At 37.6% G+C, this 22,197-nt stretch overlaps 1 protein-coding gene and 1 long non-coding RNA gene across 16 annotated transcripts in view; one reads left to right on the top strand and one right to left on the bottom strand.

Moving 5' to 3' along the window:
- Positions 1–11,519, bottom strand: part of Rap1a (RAP1A, member of RAS oncogene family) — an 88,653-nt gene extending 77,134 nt beyond the window's left edge. For 4 of the 13 annotated variants that reach the window (XR_013342147.1, XM_026394128.2, XM_026394130.2 and 1 more), the window contains exons 1-3: positions 11,387–11,519; positions 7,288–7,345; positions 3,864–3,955 (exon numbers count right to left, since the gene is read on the bottom strand). Coding sequence is in view for 2 of the 13 variants with exons in the window: in XM_077791157.1 (XP_077647283.1) it covers positions 3,864–3,877 (14 nt within the window). In the remaining 11 variants the exon portion in view is untranslated. The other 9 variants (XM_077791154.1, XM_026394131.2, XM_077791159.1 and 6 more) reach the window with 5 other exon arrangements.
- Positions 11,520–11,626: 107 nt separating this feature from the next.
- LOC113186660 (uncharacterized) lies at positions 11,627–19,299 on the top strand. Of its 3 annotated transcripts, XR_003301317.2 has the most exons (6): positions 11,635–11,825; positions 12,303–12,421; positions 15,540–15,658; positions 16,452–16,531; positions 18,699–18,895; positions 18,959–19,299. It is a non-coding gene; the product is annotated as an uncharacterized LOC113186660 (long non-coding RNA). The 3 variants fall into 3 exon arrangements; XR_013342181.1 differs by lacking the exon at positions 15,540–15,658 and having other exon boundaries at positions 11,627–11,691; XR_013342180.1 differs by lacking the exon at positions 15,540–15,658.
- Positions 19,300–22,197: the final 2,898 nt, after the last annotated feature.

The following is a 22,197-nucleotide window of genomic DNA, read 5'->3' as shown; positions in this document are numbered from 1 at the left end:
AAATCTCCATCTGAAGTTTTTCCTCAACACTCAATTTAAATCCTTCCAACACTCTCAACCATATCATACTTTTGTTTCTCCACAGTATTTGGTACCTCTAAAATTATCTTGCTTACTTGTTTAATTTACTCTTTCTCTCCACCAATACCTTGTCCTCACTGGTGGAAAGAGCTTCAGCAGTCTTAATCACTGCTAAAACTATGATTATCAGAACAGTACCACGTACCTAATAATCACACAATAAAAACTGTTAGATGACTATTCTGTTTAATATTATTTTGGGGAATGACTCTGATTTCTTAGTCAAGAACTTACAATCAGCATTCACAATTGCTGATATAAAAGGAACAAGAAAAAATCTTTTGATAAAGACAACAAGAAAAATGTATACAATATTCTACTCAACCAGTGGACTTCATTTTCTCTTACTCTGATCCTTAAGCATAAAAAGATATAAAAGTTTATTTATGTTTTACATATTTCACATATCACCTCAAGTAAAAACTGAATGAACAAGCATGTGCCACTAAAAACACATGCTTATAATCCCTTTTTAGGAGGCTGATGCAGGAGGATCACTTGAGTTCAGTTTAGAACCAGCCTAGGCAATGTGGCAAGACCATCCACCCCATCTCTTAAAATAAAAAATGTTTAAAATATTGAATGCATTATTTTTCAACAATATTCCATGAACTGTAGTTACTTAACCTAATGATTTACTTTTCTGACAAGATGCAAGCAGGTTTCTAAGAATGGAAGGCATAAAGACAGGCCATCATATTGACAGAGTGACCCAAATCAGGAAAGAGCCTATTCTCTCTATATTTTAGAGGATGGGATGGGAGGGCAATCAGTCCTAGGAAATGATTCTGATTGGCTGTTGACAAATAAACAGTAATATCTTCAAAGCTATTCAAAACAGATTCAACTGGAATCTTATAGTGATATTAAATCATTGTTTAAAACATGTGGTCTCCTCCACTGGCTTTTTACATTCTTTAAATGAAATATGCAGTTGACTAGATTTGGATTTCTGTAGTTTCACATAACAAAATCATAATATTTGTAAGTAGCATGCACCTAGACATAATCCTTAACACTTTGTGCTACATTTCCATGTGAATTTAGAATTATTTTTAAAAGAATTTCAAGGGAAGAAATCTGAATAAAAATTAAGAATAAGATATTAATTTGTAAATTGAAATTTACAAATTTAATTTAATTTAATTTAATTTAATTGAAAATTAAATTAAAAATAATTCAGAAAGCTATGACAACTCACTAGTTTAAAAAACACAAACATCTTGGCTGGGGGTATAGCTCAGTTGGTAGAGTGCTTGCTTCACATGCACAAAGCCCTGAGTTCAAACCCCAGCACCACCAAAAATAAAAAATAAAAAAAAATTTACAACTAAAAAATGCCAAACATCTTGGAAATACCACAAACCTGTATTTTTAAAAAATTGCTAATTGTTCAAAAGAAATATTAATATCTTCAGGCCAACTTGTTTGCATATTATTCAGCCAAGTGGAAAGTACTATTAAAGCTAGAGATGGGCTACAATGACCAAAAATGGCATCTCCTGCTTACATATTATATATATATATATATATATATATATATATATATATATATATGTATATGTGTGTGTGTGTGTGTATAAAATATATATAATATAAATATAATATATATATTTTTTAATTTTAAGAAAATTAAGAGAAGGGGGAAAACAGGAATACTAAAAGCAATATGTTTTTCTAAAGAATTAATGCCAGGTGTAGTGGAGTACACCTGTAATCCTAATAGCTCAGGAGGCTGAGGCAGGAGGACAGCAAGTTTAATCAGCCTCAATTAGTGATGCCCTAAGCAACTCTAAATAAAATACAAAAACAGGCTGGGGATGGGGCTCAGTGGTTAAGTGCCCCTGGGCTCAATCCCCCCTCCCCCGCCAAAAAAAAGATCATACACTCAAATTCCATTTTTTGTTGCTCCATATTGCAATGCTGTCAACATTCTACACTGCTTGATGAACAAGAAGTCTACACTTCACTTATCACTTCTGCTTACTTAACCGATATTTTTAAAGTCTAATAGCATTTGTGAATGCTGCAAAATGACACGCAAAAGAACTTCACCTTACAGTGAAGAGTTTTAAGATAATAATTCCAGAAATGTGCAGTCTAAAAGTGAGGGTTCCCCATTAACCAAGAACTCAAAATGCTAAAAAAGTAAAGTTTCCACAAGAGACTGTAGGTATATTAAAAATAAATAAATATATGCTGTTCACTGGTGACATGTTAATCATCTTTTACCCTTCAAAAAAAATTTAAAAAAAAAAAAGAGGGCTGGGGTTGTGGCTCAGTGGTAGAGTGATTGCCTAGCATGCACGAGGCACTGGGTTTGATCCTCAGCACCATAGAAATGTAAATTAAAGATATTGTGTCCACCTAAAACTCAAGAATAAATATTTTATAAATAAATGAATGAATAAATAAATAAATAAATAAATGGAGTAGTAATGGAAGTATTTAGAGGCCTATCTTCTCTCAAAGGTAACTGAACTCTAAGCAGCCTTGATCTTAAACTTGAACAGTTTCTTTTGAATTTCATCTCCAAACTAAACACAAAGATCTTCACAATAATGACTCCCAGCAACTTGCCCCAAACCTTCCCTCTTGCTTTCCATTAAAGGCCCCCAGATAGGACCTTACCTGTTATAAACCAGACCTTCCTATCATCCACCTTTTCCTTCCTCAATACTCTTTAAGCAGAACTTCCTTTTGATAAATATTATCAGTCATTTTATTCATATCAAAACTTCTTGTGCTCCTGAACAAAGTCTACACTTCTCAACCTATCATTCAATGTCTAACAAGGTCTAGTCCATCAATCTGTACTATCTTAGCTCCATCTTTTCTAACTAATCAAAAGCCTAGGTTTCTGTCAATCCCAAGACCTTCAACTTCTCAACTGCTTTTCTAACTGGGCATATTCCATTCCTGCCACAAAGAATGTCTGCCACTCCTTTGCATCTCTGTATTTATTCATGTAAATAAGGACACAAAAACAAGATATTTCTTCCCTCCCTGACACTAGCAGAAAAAATTAAACAAAAATAGCTTATTACTATGCACCAAGCAGTCTTATACAATACTTTTAACCCTTTTCAATAATTCTATGAAGTAGTTATTACTAATCACCTTTCAAAGATAATAGCCAAGGTTTAGAAACATCCAATCATATAGTAAATTGCCTCAAATCATATACTTAATAAATGGTAGAGCAAGGATCTGAGTCCAGGTTTACAATTCCAGAGCCATCTCTAAATACAATAGTTTGGTTTTCTTTTTTTAATATATTTTTTAGTTGTAAATGGACACAATGCCTTTATTTATTTCTATGTGGTGCTGAGGATCGAACCCAGTGCCCCACATGCAAGGTGCGTGCTATCTACCACCAAGCCACAACCCCATCCCCAATAATTTTTTTTTTTTAAGTCAGGATCATGTCACTATTCCACTTATCTATCTGAAATAATTTAATTTTATGTAATATTACATACTATAAAACAAGTTTTCTTATGTTTGTCATTTTAGTTAAAGAATATTAAAACTGTATTTCCAAAAAAAATAAGAACACTCAAATTGGAACTTCAATCAATTTACTTTTGATCACAAAGATTACTTTTACCTAAAATATTTCTTAAAAAACTTATTTCAACCAACTTTTTTGAAGATAACTACAAATTACTACTCATACACTATGATGGTTTTATTGATTATTAATAATACTAGGATTTTGTGATTACCACCCAAGAATGTAACAGATATCTATCAAATTGGCAAAGATTATAAAAACTGACCTACTCAATGCCATTGAAGGTGCAGTGAGACACACATTCTTATACAGGGTAACCACCCTCTGATCCAGTTATCCCACTTCTGGGAATCTATCCTAAAGAAAGAAAAACAAAACAAAACAGAGATGCAATCAAAGATAAATGTACAAAAATGTTTGTACCAGTGTTATTTAAAATAGTAATATCATACAGAATCACACTAGGAGACCAATATTCCGTTCGGGGGGGGGGGAAGGAATACTGAAATAGTATATATAAAAGTATAATTCTAATTTCAATAAAAATAAAAAATCTGTACATGCAAGAAAAGAACTGGGAAAATATATATTAAAACATTATCAGTGTCTCCTATGATAGACTTCATGAGTGTCTATCATGGGTGATTTTCAACTTCTTTTTTACACTTGTATTCTGTTCAGAATTTGCCACAATGTAACATGAATTATTTTAAATGAGGAAAAGTGTTTAAGTGGTTATATTCACTGAAAATGATCCTGAGCCTAACAAGAGCATATTACTTAGAATACGAACTACATTTCTTAGCACAAAGAAAATATCAGACCTGTTTTGTTTTCAGCTTCTATAATGCTCATATTCACTTTAGATTGTATAAAGAATGTCATCCAAAACTCAGTAATATTTATGAAACTGCACAAGCTTCACTATCAGAAGTCAGCCAATGCATCAATAGAAAGTACTAGTTAAATGGATTGTTTTATTGTGTATATCTATTGAGAATAATAAATGTCTAAATGATCCCAACTGAAAACAGCAAAATGGTAAAGTCAGAAAAACCATACTCATTGTGCAAACTAAATATATGGTTGCTGCCTTATAAGTATATCACAGTTAAATCTAAAGGTAGGGAGAGAAACTTGAAGATTAAACTTGCAAACTATCAAATTTCACTAAAAATGCACATTAATACATTTTGTCTATTTGGACATTTCTGTCCTATCAGATAGTAAACTTTAGCAGCACACAATGATTTTAATCAGTGTAGAAAAAAGAATTAAGATGTTCTACCAAAAAAAAAATACACAGAAAAATCTAACTTCTGATATTAAACATAGAATTAAAATTGTTAGCTGAACAACTTTCTTACAATGCAGTTCATATAAACATGCATACATATGCTTGGCATACATATAGTCTGGTCTGTGTATAAATATTTGAATATAAAAGCAATTGACAAAATATAAAGTCTAGAACTGAAGTAAATCAGGCAGCAACACAAATAACTCTTTTAGTGGGCATGTGTGTATTGAAGATTGAACCAGGACCTTGAGATTCCTACATGCATACTTTATCACTGAGCTACAGCCCCAACCTACAATTCTTATTTTACTATAGTTTCAGTAACTGGGAAACTGATTTGCTGTAGTACTAAAAGGTTGTTAGAAAAAAGACCACAGGAATAGCTGTTCAACAACTAAGTTAGAACATTCATTTTACTTAGAAAATGAGTGTTATTCTATTTTTATTTCTCCATGAAATTACAACATTTATTTATAAAAAGTATATCAGGATTTAGCAAACAAAATAAATTACTGAGCTGTAAATTCCTTAAAAGTAGAAGCCACGTATTTATATCTCATTGTCCATCAAAGAGCCTAATTTTGGGTCACTAAACATCTACTGAATCTGAAAACTATTAATGAAATTATGCAACATTTTCACAATAAAATTTAAAGAATAGTTCCAAAGGCATCAATAAATTTGGGCTTGACTGTAAATGACATAATTCAAAGATAAGTGTTAAATTTCAACTGCTAAAAGAATTAACTTAGTGGTTGCTTTAATATCGTTCTATAACATAGCCAACTTGTCTAGAACAGAATGATTCTATTTATAAATGAATTTTAAAATATCACTGAAAATAACATGAATGAACTTATTCTCCTGATTACACATCTGAAAAATCTGAAAGTTTAGTTTACAATAAGAGATTTCCTACTACTGAATTAGAGTAGTATAAACTGCATTTGGAATTTGTCCAAACAGTTAATACTTAGTTTTCTGTGCCTTTATAGTTGACTACGATAGCTAAACCACAGTCCTATCCAAAAATCACTTTTTTTTTTTTAACAACCAAACAAGTGGGTATAACACAGCATTGTTTAAAAAAGAGTACCATGGTATAGGTATACAGACTTGTGAATTCAAAGGCCTTTCAAATTTTTAATTAATTCAACAGTGTCTTTTATGAGTTATTTGTAGTTTAGTATATTCCTATTCTTATGCAATAAAGCCCTATGTAAATAAATTATAAAAACAAACACAGGATTACACATTTAATTTTTAACTTTGGTTAAGTTTGCCATTCCACACTTTGAATCACTGTCTACCAACGGTACCTAAATAGGCTTAATGTTACCTAGAAATAAAAATACTGGGAAAACTGGAGTGATTTATAAAGAATTTTTCATATGTATCTACCATAAATTTATGTAGCCTAAGTAAGTCATAGGTGCTTTTTAAACATTCACTTGTGTAGTGATTAAAGTTTATTTCACAAAACACAGTTAATCCTCTATATGTATGTTATGTACTTCTGAAAATTATATTAAAAGAATCACTTTCAGGCCATTTATAAAAACATACCATTTCTGGTTTCAACTCTAACTTAATCCATTTCTTTTTTTTTTTTTTAATTGTTGCATGTGTGTGTGCATGTTTGTATCTTTTACCTCTAAAAGGCCTATTTTCAAGCGGAAATGAGAGCATGGCACAGTTCTCTGTTGAACTGCTTTGTTGATCAGAACATCATGATAATGAACCATCCTAAGCTTACAGGTTCAGTACTCATCTGGATCATTTTTGTCCTCTTAACCAGTCATCTCAAAACTGTGCCAAGCGTGCTGAGACAGTGTGAATCATTCAACGCAAACCCACTTACCATTATTATACAAAATTTAAAATGTGAATGGGTCAAAATTATCTTTGTGTATAGGATACTGAATAACATTAAAAACTATGGTTTGTAATCCACAAATTTCATGCACATATACCCAAAATAGATACTTCATCTATCTCAGTAACATATGAAAACTTAATATTTTTGTTTAATGCTATTATCTTCCATAAGATGTAAATCGGGCATTAAGTGATGCAACAATTATATGACATCAGAAAGAGCAGAAAATACCTGGATGGATGGATGCCAACCCTTTACAATTGATTAATTGAATTTGGAAAAATAACATTAGGAAGAAGTAAGCTTATATTCACAATTTTAAATGTACCACAATATTAAGATAAAAATGCTTTATAAGAGTTATTTTTATTGAACATCTAAAATAAGAGAATTTTAGAACCAAGAGTTTAGAAGTTATCTGAGGTTCAATGAATACTATTGGATCTCCAACACATGTCACACACTGTGATAGGTGCTTTCAGGCAATTCAATTTACTTCAATTTACTCACTTCATTGATGCTGAAGCTCATTTCAAAACTAGAAATGTCCTCACAGTGGTATTACTTTCTATCAAAAAACAAAAACAAAACCTGGTATCATCCTTCTCTATAAAGGAAATAAAATTTCAAAGACGTAAAGCTGACCTCATTTAACAAAAACAAGTCTGTTTTTTTGAATAACCATAAAGAATTACAATTTAAAAATTCAACTGTGAGAGTCCTCAACTAAGTACTAGTTGTATAATTTATTGCAAAGAATAAAACACGATGCTGTCAAAGCTATAATATTCTAATGACATCATATAAAACATAAATTACATAATTCTTACTTTATAAGAAAAAAAGTAATTACCAATATGAACAACTGATGTCCAACAGGAATGCCTATTTTATATATGAGATCATTAACCATACACTAAAAGTTCATGTGTAACAGAAAACACTGGAAAGATCCTGAGTTCTTTAACTATTAGATTACAAATTACAACTAAATATAAAAAACTCCCTGGGGGCAGAGACCCTGTCTAATTCATCTCTGTATTCCTAACAATTTGCGTTGTGGTTAAATGTTGAAGAAGGGGGAGAGCTAAATTCAACCTAACAATCTAAAAGACATTATTTTATGACTGAAACTATTTTTTAAGTGTTAATAATACCCAATGAAAATGAAATTTCCATGAATCTTAAGCTCAACAACCATGGCTGTCAAAACTATTTTTTGAAAGCAATTCAGATAGACACCGGACAAATATATCTATATACTTTGATTCCTCTGGATGAATCCAAAAAAATTCCCAAAAGAAAAATGTTCCTTCTGCAAATGTTAATTCCATTGTTATTTTAATGGAGAAGGAGAGGGGAGCTACCTAGATGCCCAAGAGTGGCCCAAGAGTGAAAAGATTGACTATTTTGCAATCACTGAAAAAGGTTTAAAATGAAGATTTACCCCTGAATTAATTCCAATCTCATCTCTCTCCCCCACACACTGATTTTCACATACTAGCTATAATGATGTTCACAAACTTAAATCACAATAGGATCTCTCTTCTATTCAAAATCTTACAATTGTTTCCCATCTCAATTCAAAGTAAAGTCCAAAGTTCTTATTATGGTCTATAAGGTCTTCAAGCAGCCCCAGATACTTCTCTAACCTCAAGCTCTCTTCTCCCTTTCATTCCTGCTTATTATCCTCCAAACTCAGTAGCTTCCTAGATGATCTCAAAAAGGCCAGGTGTACATTCAGGGGTCTTTGCACTTAAAAGTCCTCTCTGCATATACCTTTTCCCTCAAGAGAACACACATCCCTCACTTTCCGCTCCAGTCTCAGTTCCTCCTGGTCAATGTTTTTTCTGGGCCTTCATCCTACTCTTCTGCATAAAGAGGCTCTTATCACTTGACACATTTTATATCTATTTGGTTATAGCCTGTCCTTCCTGATTAGAATATAAGGCCCATGACAGCAAGGACTGTTCTTTCTACATAGTAGGTAGGTATTCAATACTCATTGAATTAACACTGAATGTTTATTTAATTATTAAGTACATAAAAACATGCCTATAAACAAGTTTTAAAGAGAATGGGAAAAATGAATCATTTGTCAATATTTTCAAATGCTGATCATATTGCTAAAAAAGGGTTTGGTTGGGTGTGTGCATGCCAATAATCCCAGCAACCTTGTCGACTGAAGCAGGAGGATTGTGAGTTCAAAACCAGCCTCAGGAACTTAGAGAGGCCCTAAGTGACTTAGTAAGACCCTGACTCTAATAAAGCATAAAAAGGGCTGGGGATGTGGCTCAGTGGTTCACTCCTGGGTTCAATCCTTGGTATTAAAAAAAAAAAAAAAAAAAAGCAGTTTGTACAAACAAAACTGTAAGTCAGTTGTAATTATGATTTTTAGATACTAAAGTGAGTAGAACAATCTTACTTCTTTAGAAGCCATGGGTGTACTGGTTTATAACTGGTAAAAGTTATCGAGAACTTTCCCCCATAAATCTGTAGTAATAATCACTCTTAAATCTGTTCTCAAAGACTCAAAGTGTAGATACTGTCATTCCTGAGGGCATACAAAAAGTGAACAAAGGCTTTCATCCAGGGGCTAGGGATACGGCTCAAGTAGTAGCGCGCGCTCGCCTGGCATGCGTGAAGCACTGGGTTTGATCCTCAGCACCACATTAAAATAAAATAAAGATATTGTGTCCACCTAAAGCTAAAAAATAAATATTAAAAAAAAGACAGTATCCAAGATTGGCTTCAAAAGATCCCTAAAGCTGAATGCAAAATTTTGTGCACAAATGCCGGTTATTTTGGGGGGGAGGTAGGGTCCATATAATTCATCACATTCTCAAAAGTGTCAGTGGCCTAGAAAAGATTAAGAATTGCCATTTATATAGTAGGAGTAAAATGCAATATCTTAACATAAGGTATCTCTAAAAAGGACAGAAGACATACAACACCTAGACATATCTTTGTAAATCACTTAATTCGTTCAACAAATACCAAATATGTACAGTCCTCAATAGTTTACATCTATTCATATTTGAAGCAGAACCTAATTCAAAATGGTAACATAACAAGATTCACAAAAACACCACACTAAAACACAATATCACACAATACAAATATAATTTCAAAAGTGTTACAGTAAAGCATAATAAAGACAGAAATGAGTATGGAGCCTACTTTGGTGTTTATTATGTCAAAGTATTGCAGAAATCAATTACATCAAAAGAAAAGAAAAACTATACATAACCCCCCCCACACACACACATTCTGACAGGAAACCCCAAGAAAGTTTCCAAATCCTGTTTCCAGCAGCATCACTTGTGAGACTGCCCTCAGCATGCTCTTGAAGGTAAGTTCCCCAAGTTAAATATAAAAACTGACACTTTTTTCTTACTATAATAAAAACAGAATCATCATCTTCCACCCAAGAAGCAAAAAAGAGTGCTACCTGTAAGACTGTGGCCCAGTAACCTCCTGCCCTGTTATTTCATTTCTCATACCTTCCTCCCTTCAAAGCAGTGACAAAATGATTTTCCATCTGAAGAAAGAATAGGTTACTCTTCAGTGACAGTTCTTTTTCTGAGAGGTCAAAGGTCCCCCTAAACTCTGTGGTTTTCAGCCCTTTGAGATCTCACTTTTTTAGGTACAACTGTCTTTCCCTCCTCTTCTCCCTACAGCAGCAAATTACACAACTTAGCTAAAGAAACTGTCCTTAACTTCCTGAGTAAAGGCATAAGCGACAATCCTACCAATCCAACACTCCTAACAAACCCTAGATTGAAGGAAGACAAGAAACACACTGTGACCTCTTTCCTAACAAAATTGAAGGTAGCAAAGACCCACGAAAATCCAACGTAGAAAAGGCGAACACATGGCATGCTACAGAAGACATGGGTGAAAGAGGGCGGGAAAGGGGCTGAGAGGTGGAGTGGCATGTAGAGATGTCAGCCTATCTACTGGGGGAACAGGAAGGAAAGGGGGGACCCTGATCCCTGACAGAAGTGCCGAGGGCCATGCCACAGTCCACCCGCACCTCTCTAGCAGGGGACAGAGAACAGAAAATGCACCAAACGCTCTGACCCCCTCCTCGTATGCCCCCAAAAGGCAAGCTGGGTTTGCAGGAAGCTCTGACCCTAGACTGGGGACAGCAAGAGTGAAAAAAAAAAAAAAAAGCCGCTAACTCCAATCTTCTTCATCTCTCAGGCAGCGAGGGGCGAGGGCACTGCGTCCGAGGAGATGGCGAGGGAAATCGGCTTGTGCCATGACACCTCGGAGAGTTGGAGGGTGGGGGACACAATGTCCTCTTTCTCTCCCACACCCGGCCCGGCCCCTCCCGACCGTCTCCCGCAGGCCCAGCCACAGTCGACCGGCTTGGTTGGCGGGCGTGGTTAGCCCTGGCTCCGGCGGCGGCTGCCGGGCCTTACAAGCCCCAGCCCCTCCCGCCGGCCAGGCCCCCGGGCCGCCGCCCCGGACACCGAGGGAACGCGGAGGAGGAAGGGGGAGCCAGAGGACTAACCCGCAGCATGAGCCGCCACAGCCCCAACTCGGCGGACCCGCGTCCCCCACTCCCTCTGAGGCCGGCTGGGGCTCCCCGCCCCTCACTCACCCCCCGGGTCCGGCGCCTCCTCCACCACCTCCTCCTCCTCCTCCCTCCTCTCGGCCGTGGCTCTGGCTCGGGCTCCGGCTCTGCGCGGCGGCGACGGCGGCGGCGGCCTCGGGAGCGGCGGCGGCGGCGCCTCCTGAACGCGCACGCACGCAGCACGCAGGCACCGCCCCCCAGACCGCCCCGCCCCTCCGAGTCGCCGACTACCAGGTTTCGACTCCGCCTTCCCAGTGGCGTTTTGGAGTCCGCTTAAAGGAGCAGCATCGAGAGGGATAGTGAGCGAGAACTACTGTAATGCGCAGGAACCGGTACTTTCGGCTTTGCAGAGAGAGGAGAAGCCGGAAATAAAATGACGAAGGGTCAGAGATTCAGGAGGAATAGGATTTGGAGGGAACGCAACCATTCAACAAGTACTAATTGAGCGCTGTTCTAGGCACAGAGGGTAAAGCCACAGACAAGCAAACGCACTCGTGGAGTTTGCATACTAACGGGGTGGGAGAGGGGAAAGGAACAAATGACAAAAATTTCAGGTAGTGGTAAGGGGTGTGAGAAAAATAAAGTAGGGGATAGAGTGAAATTATAAGCTGCATCTCAGAGGAGACCTTTGTGCCCATACGTGCGTGATATGAAGGAATGAAACTAGGAAGTTAAGGGATAGAGAAGAGGAACGGCTTTCCAGGCTGAAAGAAAAAACAGCCATAAACCTAGAGATGTGGATGCCCCTGCCATGTTGAGAAACAGCAAAAGGCCAGTATGGCTGAGCATTGTCAGCCTGCCAGAGAGCAGGAATAGTTAGGCTTAGAAAGGTGGGCAAGTAGCCAGATCCTGTGGAGCCTATGGGTCATTATAAGAGCAACAGGAAGCTCTGGGAGGAGGGTGAGTCCAGGAATGACTACATCTGATTCATGTTTTTAAAAAGTCTTGCTGTGTGTGTGTGTGAGAGAGAGAAGTACATAATGGAGAATCACAAAGGCCCACAGGAGACCAGCAAGGAGGCTTTTCTTGTTAGCTTGAGCTAGGATGGCAGCAGAGTACAAGGTGAGAAAAATAAAACATATTGCTTTGTAATGTGTTTTATTCATTTTAGTTTTATTTAGATACCTTTTGATTGCAGTGGATTTGGACTTGGACAGTATGTGAGGAAACAATAAGATCACGATTCTTAGATTCAGGGCCTGATGGCTGGGTTAATAGTGGAAGAGTGACTAGAGAAGCGTAGGGTGGGCCATACTAAGGAATCTTGAATTGGTGGTCATAAAGTGAGACCATACAGTGTGGTTATGTGATTTTCCTCCAGCCACCTTCCATTGCTTGGGACTTGGAGGAGACATGGATTTGATCAGGGCTGGGTTTTGCTGGTGAAAGTCGATGGGAGGGGTCAGTTACCCAAGGAAGTGATTATAGAAATAGATCTTGGAATCTGAACTGGAAGAGAAGAGAAAGCAAGTAAAAAGTAGTGGTCCCTGTGGGAAGGAACAGTTGCAGAGGAAGCAATCCAATGAGTGAGGGCCAGGGGACTTTCCAAAGATCAAGCATGGGGAAGTAAGGCCATCAGGGAAGAGGAAGCACAAAGTATCTGTGAGGGACAAAACGGTTCCAGCTGGCACCAAAGAGCTAGGGAAACAGCAAAGCCTTTGGGCTACAGCCCTCATCCTGGTGTGTGAACAGGGAGACACTGAAGGGTCTGACTGCCTACTAGTACTCTGTAGGGAACTGCACAGACCAGGGAGAAACTGAACGCTGGAGGGGATAAGCCAGGCAGATACAGCCTAGGCTGCTTTATAAACACTGGGAGACCCACTGGATATTTCGCTTTCCCCACACCATGGACACACTCTTACCTAGTGTTTGATCGAAACTAAAAAGTATCTTTCCTCCAATGTTCGGCTCTTCCTCCTCTTGACTTTTCCTTTGCTGCTCACAGCACCCTCTTTCTCAGTCACTGAACTGTCAAAGCCTTGGCATCCTTTAATCTTTCTTCCTCACCCTTATGCCCAATTAGTCCCCAAAGTGTGTTGTGATCTGCACAATCCAATTGTTCTGCCATCATGGAAATCTTCTTTATCTGCAATGGTCCACGTGTGGCTAATGAGCACTTGAAATGTGACCAATACAATGAGGTACTGAATTCCAAATCTTGTATAATTTTAATTAAATTTAGATTTAAATAGCTGCGTAAGCTAAGGGCTACCTGTGTAGCACAGTTATAGATATTTCCTACCCAATGGCTCTTCCATCTGCTCCTTCCTCTGTAGCTACATTGCCATAATTCTAGTATCGATTTTTTTTTTTTAACCCAGGGGCACTTAACCACTGAGCCACATCACCAGCCCCCCCCCCTTTTTTGTATTTTATTTGAGACAAGGGTCTCACCAAGTTGCTTAGGGCCTTGTTAAGTTGCTGAGGAGGCTGGCTTTGAACTCACAATCCTCCTGCCTCAGCTTCCCAAACCTCTGGGATTATAGGTGTGTGCCATCATGCCCAGCTAGATCAGGTATTGATTTACTCTTATTCTAAACTTTTGTTTTACTTCTGTTTGGTCTCCTGCTTAGTTGCTTTTCCATCAATCCATCTTATGTTCTTGCTAAAATCGTCTTCCTAAGCAATGACCATATCATGACTCCACCTATTCTAGAAGTTATTAGTAGTTCCCTATCAAATTAAGCACAAACTCTTCAATCTGACACTTACCCAGTTATGTATCTCCGCCACTTTTCCAGTCTTACATTTCACCATATCCTTATATGTAAAGTGAACTACTTGCTATTATTCTATCAGTTTATTAAACTCTGTCTGCCACAGATGCCTCCAATTCCCTCTACCAGAGCCCAAATCTGTTGAAGGCCTGTCCCATATCACAGCTCCTACTTGGAGCCTTTTCTAATTTCCTCCTCCTCTGAAGTCCCCACAGTTTCTATTTCTACTTACCTGTGGTATATTTTGTGTATTTCTTTTATTCCTGTTACTAAATGTCACTCCTTGCAGGTCACTGCATGTCAATTGTATTTGTACCTCTTGGAATGTTAGTCCTGCACCTTATGAAATAGCCACCAAATGAAACTTTGCTATTATGAAAGTATTTCTTTTCTTGTTATTACTGGCTAAGTATTTCTTCCAGATGCTTCCCCAACTTAGGATACCTTGGCAATTCCATTAGAGCTTGTAATCCTAGACAGTGTGGGTATACTTAGAACTGGCAGGACCAGCATAGCCACTTCCAGGATCAATTTGTGGGAAAGGCCTTTAAGAAGCGGATTTGTATCAGATTGTGATACAAATCAATAAAAAGAGCTTTCTATCTAATAAATGTTTAGAAAATGTATTTTTAGAGCTTGAACTGTTAGAAGCCTGTAACCCAAGAGTAGAATTACATAGGCTATGCCCTGCAATATCTGATGTACTTTTCCTGTTGGCACAATAGAATTTGAGAATTTGAAAAGCAGGTATAGTATTTTAAATAAATAATTAATTAATTTTTGCAGTCCTGGATATCAAACTTAAGACCCTGAGCATGCCAGGCAAGTATTGTACCACTGAGTTCCATCCCATTCCATTTTTAAACAAAATGTACCATATACACTTAGGACCTTATGCACATTTATTCAATACACCTTAGCAGAGGCTTGCCATTTACAAAGGACTTCTGCTTGTTGCTGAGGATACAAAGATAGGAAAGATATGATTCCTGCCTTCAAGAACACATGGTAAAGACAGGACCTGGCTTTGGCATGCATTTTTACAGTTTCAGGATGATTCCGGTTATCAAAAAACATTAAATTCAGTATTATTAGCCTCATTTTTAGAGGGGAAAAACTTGTTTGGAGAGATTCAATAAATTTGTACAAAATCACAGAGCTAGTAATTGGCAAGGCCTCAAAGAGGCACCTGAATCTTCAGGTATCAAAACATTGGTTGAATTAAAATGTAAGTTCCTTGAAAATAGCAAGTTGATCCATTTTTCTCATTGCTATATTCTCAGGAAATATGAGTGTAAAGAATGAAAGAGAAAGAACACGAGAATATAAGCCAGCCATCTAAGTCATTAGTTATTTGTTTATTTTAATTAATTATGTGCTGAGCTGATATTACCGATATTAGTGCTAAGGTAAAATGTGGTCCACAGATTGGTACTAATGCACAAATTGTTTATTACCAGTGAATTTTGAGATTAGCACAGAAAATGAGCAAACATTTAGGATCTCTTTTGGCAACTTGGCGTTACTGTGACATCTCAGCAAGTGATCAGTGGACTTGTCTCATTGAACCTGGAGACGGGTAAGTTCAGGTGTCCAACTTGGATAGGGAGTCCATATGGCATACTCTGTGTACTAGTCATACTGCATCTAATTCAGTCCCACCCTTTAGGCTATTTACCACCCACCTGCTCCACCTCCTGGAGATTCTTTACTATGTAACCAAGAGAATGCTTCCTGTCTTTGAAGTGAAAGTCCCAACAGATTTGAAATTTTTTAAAAAACTGCTCTTCACCACAGAAGTTAGATCTACTAATCTTATGATGTGGAGACATTGTTGTGCAGTAATTATGTATATGATCCCTGGAATGAGATGACATAGGTTTAAATGCAGGTTCTGCTACTTGCCAACTGCTTCCGCAAATTGCTTAATCTCTTGCAGCCTCAGTGTTATTATCTGTAATATGTACTTTAAAAAGTATAAAATTTCAGAGGGCCTTCATAAAAATCTATGAAAGGTAATGCAGTTTACAGAAACTTGAACACGATGAAATGTTATAATAAATATTTTCCTTATTCTGGATCATAAAAATTTATGATATTTGCAAAGTTTTTCAAAACCTTCACAATAGAGATGATTCTATCAATATCCAACCTTTTAAATAAACAATCACTTTCAGTTATAAACATTGTTAAAAGATAATACATATCAGCTAATTCCAAAAGTTCTTTATTTGTATTTGTTTAATATTTTGTATTTGTTTAATGGGGGATTGAACCCAGGAGCATTCAACTATTGAGCTACATCTCCAGCCCTATTTATTTATCTATTTATTTATCTATCTATCTATCTATTTATTTAAATTTTGAAATAGGACCTTGCAAGTTACCCAGGCTGGTCTTGAACTACAATGTGATCCTTCTACCTGAGCCTCCTGAGTCGTTGGAATTATAGGTATGTGCCATTTTACCCAGCAATATTTGTTTTTTAATACATGATATGAGGGACACTACATTTAGTTTCTAGGTGTCCATTAAAAGCAGTTATTTCTTCAGCTCAGCTTCTCTGTAGGTGAAAGAAGGCAGCCAGGCAGGTGCATGTGTACATTGCATGAAAGCATGGGGGTAGAGCTCAGTGGTAGCATATATGCTCAGCATGTGCAAGACCCTAGGTTTAATCCCCAACAATACACACACACACACACACACACACACACACACACAGTTATTTGATGGCATATATGTTGCCTACTTATATATAAATTCAAAAGACTTGATATGCAGTCTCTTTCTGCTGAACTCTAGCCTGCTCATTCTTCTCCATTTCCTTCTGTGAACTTTGTCATCTGGAAGAAAGCAGCTACTCACCCATGCAGCTCTGCAACTCCTAGAAAGAGTCAAGGATTCCTGCACCAAGGAGGCTGGATAATGATGAGCACCAGGCAGGCAGGACACACTGGCTGAAAAGAGAGCCCTGTGTAGGCAGAGAGCCAGAATGTCAAAAGTAAGCAGTCCTTTTTTATCTGGAAGGAAAAGCTTGCACTTATCTGCACTATTGGGGACGAGACTGTCACCAGCCCAACTCAGCCTTCAATAAGTGGAGGGAAAAGGAATCCAAGAGGGGTTTGTACCATCTTTATGGATCTGAATTAACATTGTTCTATAACAAAACTCAAATGTGTAAACTGCAAATCAAGGAATCCAATATATGACATCTGAATTTACAGAAGGCAGAATAGTATGATGAGGGTTATTAGATTTAACAATAAAAATATAGGATTCCTGATTTAGATTTGAATTTTAAATAAACAAATATATATTTTAGTATAAGTATGTTCCAGGCAGTATTTAGAATTTGTATATCTGAAATTCAAATATAACTGGATGTCCTGTATTTTATCTGATAACCCTAAAGGTGGTTAAACATGCAGGCTCTGAATCTGTAATCCATACTGTATAAGTTCAAATTCTGATCCTACCACATATCAGTTGTGTGGCTTTGGGCACATTACTAAACTTTCTAAGACTCAATATTGTAAAATTTGGATAACATTTACTTCATACCAGGACTGAGGTTGTAACTCGGTGGTATAGTGCTTATCTAGCACATGTGAGGGACTAAGTTTGATCCTCAGCACCACATAAAAATAAATAAGTAAAATAAAGGTATTGTGTCCATCTACAACCAAAAAAAAATTTTAATCACCTCATAGAGTTGTTGTTAAGTATAAATGATATACATAAAAATTTATAATGGTAACTGACACAGAATAAGGGCTGATAAAAATATTAGCTATTTTTATAGGGAAAATTAATGGTTTTTCATAACCAAATATCTTTTTTTAAAATTTAACATTATTTAATGTTAAATTATTTAATGTTAAATCTGGGTAGAAGGTGTTTTTGCCTCCGTATTTCCTTGGTACTTTCAATTTAGTTTACAACAAGGTAAACTAACATAACTTTCAGACTCACTATCTATGGTATAAAGGAACACATTACCAATACCTTACACAATCAGAAAGTTTCCTATTCCTTCCCTTGATGCCTAACAATTGAAGCCAATTTTTTTTCCATTTTTTATTGGGACATTATAATTATACCTAATTGAACCCAATTTTTAAGTTGTCCTAAAAACCTGGTGCTTCAGATTTCCAGTGCACAGTTTGGGTAAGTGCTCACAAAAGATTCATTGAGCATTCACTAGATCAAAATCAGGAGTCAGTGATAGCCCCTAAATGGAATTTTGTTTCTAAGGTATTTATTATAGGATTTTTGAACTCTATAAATTATTTAAGAATAACCAACTTGTGTAGATAATTTCAGTTCTTGAATAGAGTTCTGTTATCACAAAGTTAAACACCAAACAAGAAGAAATTATATAATAGAAAGTGCAGTGGGTTTAGAATCCAGAAATTTGGTTCTCCCACTCAGTACAAGTCACCTAATGCTTCTGAATATTTGCTTCTTCATTTATAAATTGAGAATATTAATATCTACCGTAAACAGCAAAAAAAAAAAAAAAACAGAGTTAAATGAGATAACATAAGGACAATTACAATACTGGGAATAAAGTAAACACTCGATAAATGCCCACTAACATGAATCTGTTTATTCATTAGAAAGAAGACCAGAGAGGAACACCAGAGGAAGCTTAAAGAAAGATCCGAGCCTGGGATTTATGCTACTTTATATGGCTGAGCTAAAACTCCTTACTCTGTCCACATCTGCTTCTGGATGAGAACCAATTACTTCCAAACAATGATACAACCTAAGGGGAATGCAAGAAAGGAGTCCATCCATCTTCCCCATCTTCAGGGCCGTGTGTGTGTGTGTGTGTGTGTGTGTGTGTGTGTGTGTGTGTACTGGGGCAGGGGTGGAGGGCAGTAGTGAGAAGGAGGAAAGGCCAGAAAAGGAGTTGGAAAAATATTTTTTTCCTTTTGATAATTCATTAAGTTGAATACCAAACTGTGCAGAAAAAAAAAAAAGCAGTTTGACTCCAGAACTTGGAAAACACACTTCCAGTAAATTTACAATATTAATTTTGCGCTGAGAGAGCAAATCCCAAATTCAAACCAGATTCACAAATTATGATCTCACTTTTTCCAGAGTTTCTACTGATTAGGCTTGTTATAGATTAACTAGAGGTAGAATGTATTAAAGGGAAAGAAGAGAGAGAAAAAGAGAATACTTAAACTCAAGAGAATAAAATTTCCTGTGTTTGCTTTTTCTGCTAATAAATGAAACTCAAGCAAAAGAGTGTGTATTTTCTAAGGAGAAGTGAGGGTGAATGTATGAGCATTTTACAGAGGGGATTACCAAGGGAGTCAATCATTTTGAGCCGGAAAGCCATAAAGAGTGCCAGTTTTCTCAAGACAGTTGCAGGGATGAGGGTGAATTTGGGAGTGGGGGGTCGTGGACAGACCTAGTGGTTGTAGAATGAGCTGGGAAGAGTGTTTTTCTTTTTCTTTATTTTTTGGTACAGGGATTGAACTCAGGAGCACTCAGCCACTAAGCCAATTCCCAGTCCTATTTTATATTTTATTTAGAGACAGGATCTCACCGAGTTGCTTAGCACCTTACTTTTGCTGAGGCTGGCTTTGAACTTGCGATCCTCCTGCTTTGGCCTCCCCAGCCACTGGGATTACAGGTGTGTGCCACCATACCCAGCCGGGAAGACTATTTTGAAAGCTAATTAATTAATGTACATATTGAGTATCAGTTGTATGTTCAATAGCTTAATATGTTCAGGGGATACAATGAACATAAAGCCAAGTGCCAGCATTCTAATTTACAAGACAGCAATTGGTGGGTTTAAGTGAAGATAGAAGGAAGGCTCTGTAACCAAAGGATTAAGAAAACTTGAGTGACTATCATATGATTTGAGGGTTTTTTTTTTTTTTTAAGTAAGGGCTACATCCTAAACCAGAGACTAGAGGGTGCTTAACAAAAATAAATAAATAAAAATAATGAAGTGTCAGATACGCAGGGGCTGTGATTAAAGGCCTTGCTTGGGCTTTGAATGTGGTCAAGGGAAGAGGTGAATCATGTCTCAAATCCTTCCCTTGCCTTCTGCAATGGGGGTGCATGGTATGAAGGAAAAAAAGCCAGGGTGTGTGCATGTCTTGACAGACATCTGAAATAGATCAGGATCCTGTTGCAGGCTGGAGGGTTTCCTCAGAACCCCTCTCTTCATCCCCAAAGCTGTAATTGCCAAAATAGGTTATCAGAATTTCAGCGTATGCCAGTATCTCACTAATGCTCATTTGCTGACTTTAATGAGTTCCAGAACCAATCTGTGATCTTACAGTCAGCTCAGGTTTATCACCAAAAGAAAATCCGTAAGTCTGGTGTGGGAGGTCAGCTCAGCAGAACACAGCAGGGAGACATTGATGTGAAAATGAATTTAAATGAATTCTGGTGGACATTGTAAGGCTTCACAGTCCTTTAATAGCATTAAGCACAAAAATGTTTGGTGTCGTCGTCCGATGTCCTGATGAGCTCGGCTCTTGTATAATACCTGTCTTGCAAACCACACAAACTATCCTTTTGTTCTCTCTTCAAATTTCACAGCTTCCTCTAGTCTACCGAAAAAGGGAAACTCGTATCTCCGAGCTGTTACAATAAAACTATTGGCAGCCTGTAAAGTGAGAACAGAGCCTTGCCTTAATTTATTGCACCACACAGATTTATTACACATCAGGGTAATAATAACACTGGGACTTGCAATCTGATGATCTTTGCTCCAGTAGGAGCATGATGGAGGGAGCCAGCCTGGAAAGCCCTGGGCTCGTGGATTCCCTATATGGTACTAAGCACTGCCGGGCACACTCTTGGCTCTGTGCCACGAGACAATGCAGTATCACTGGGCCAGGCAGTGCCAAGATGTGATGCAGACTGGGTGAGGAGATGTAGTATTTCAACAGAAAACACTAGAAGTCATTTGCCAGGTCTGAGAAGAGTGTTTCCACAGTTGCTCATTGCCAGGGAAGTAAGCATTCCCCAGCTCCCATCTTCACATAAAAGCTTCCTCAACCTGTAATAGGATGAGAATCCAGTTTTAGAACCATAGAGTTGACAGAAAACTTTAAGGGGCACCATAATAGTTAAAGCTATTCCGACAGAGATTCGAAGGCACATTTAACAAAATTCATGGTAAAAGACAATCACCCTTCAGGCTGAGGGTCTCCTCAGTGCCAGCCTCAATTCTGGACTGCTTCATGGTCTCTTCATCATGGCTTCTGAGTCCTAAAGTGTCTGATCAATCTTGGCTGCTTCCAGGGACACTGCTCTGAGGCGCTCAGGCACTCGGCTTGCCTATGGTGATGTCAGTGACATCCTCACAGAGGGCAGCATCCATCAGAGGTGCCCTCCTGCTGCTCAACTCACGCTGGAAGTCTCTCATTAGAGTTTCTAATTTTTAAGATAATGGGAACTTAATGGGGATTATTTTGATTTTTTTCTTACTAGCCAACACTTTGATATCAGACCCAGCTGCACTGCCTGAACAAATGCATTCTGAGTAAGCAGAAGCTGTGGCTCAGGAAACTGCTGACTTAACCTTAGAAAGGCACAAGAGAATCCTAGAGCCCAGTTTTCTTTTGTTTGACTTGGCAAGAAACCATGCCAGTCTTCAGTCTGAGTTCAATGGAGAATTATCCCTACTCACTTGAAGGCTTTGGCCTGAAACAGTGTTTGGGTATCTGGCTATTGGGTGACCACGTTGCATTCTCCCTTCTTTGCCCACCAATTTCTAGAGAGAAACACTTTTATTAAATCATCAGTGAACTATTCAATGAATTCTAAACATTTGAGGAGCCTAGGTTACTGCTACTCCTTTCTATATCATGCTTTGTTTATTTATTTATTTATTTTTTTAAAGAGAGAGTGAGAGAGGAGAGAGAGAGAGAGAGAGAGAGAGAGAATTTTTAATATTTATTTTGCAGTTCTCGGCGGACACAACATCTTTGTTGGTATGTGGTGCTGAGGATCGAACCCGGGTCGCACGCATGCCAGGCGAGCGCGCTACCGCTTGAGCCACATCCCCAGCCCTATATCATGCTTTATAAGTTCACCGAACGTGGTGGCCCACACCTGTAATCCCAGTGACTTGGGAGGCTG

This window comes from Urocitellus parryii, chromosome 11 (genome assembly GCF_045843805.1).
Source record: "Urocitellus parryii isolate mUroPar1 chromosome 11, mUroPar1.hap1, whole genome shotgun sequence".
Taxonomy (NCBI): domain Eukaryota; kingdom Metazoa; phylum Chordata; class Mammalia; order Rodentia; family Sciuridae; genus Urocitellus; species Urocitellus parryii.
This window is presented reverse-complemented; position numbering and strand designations above follow the sequence as displayed.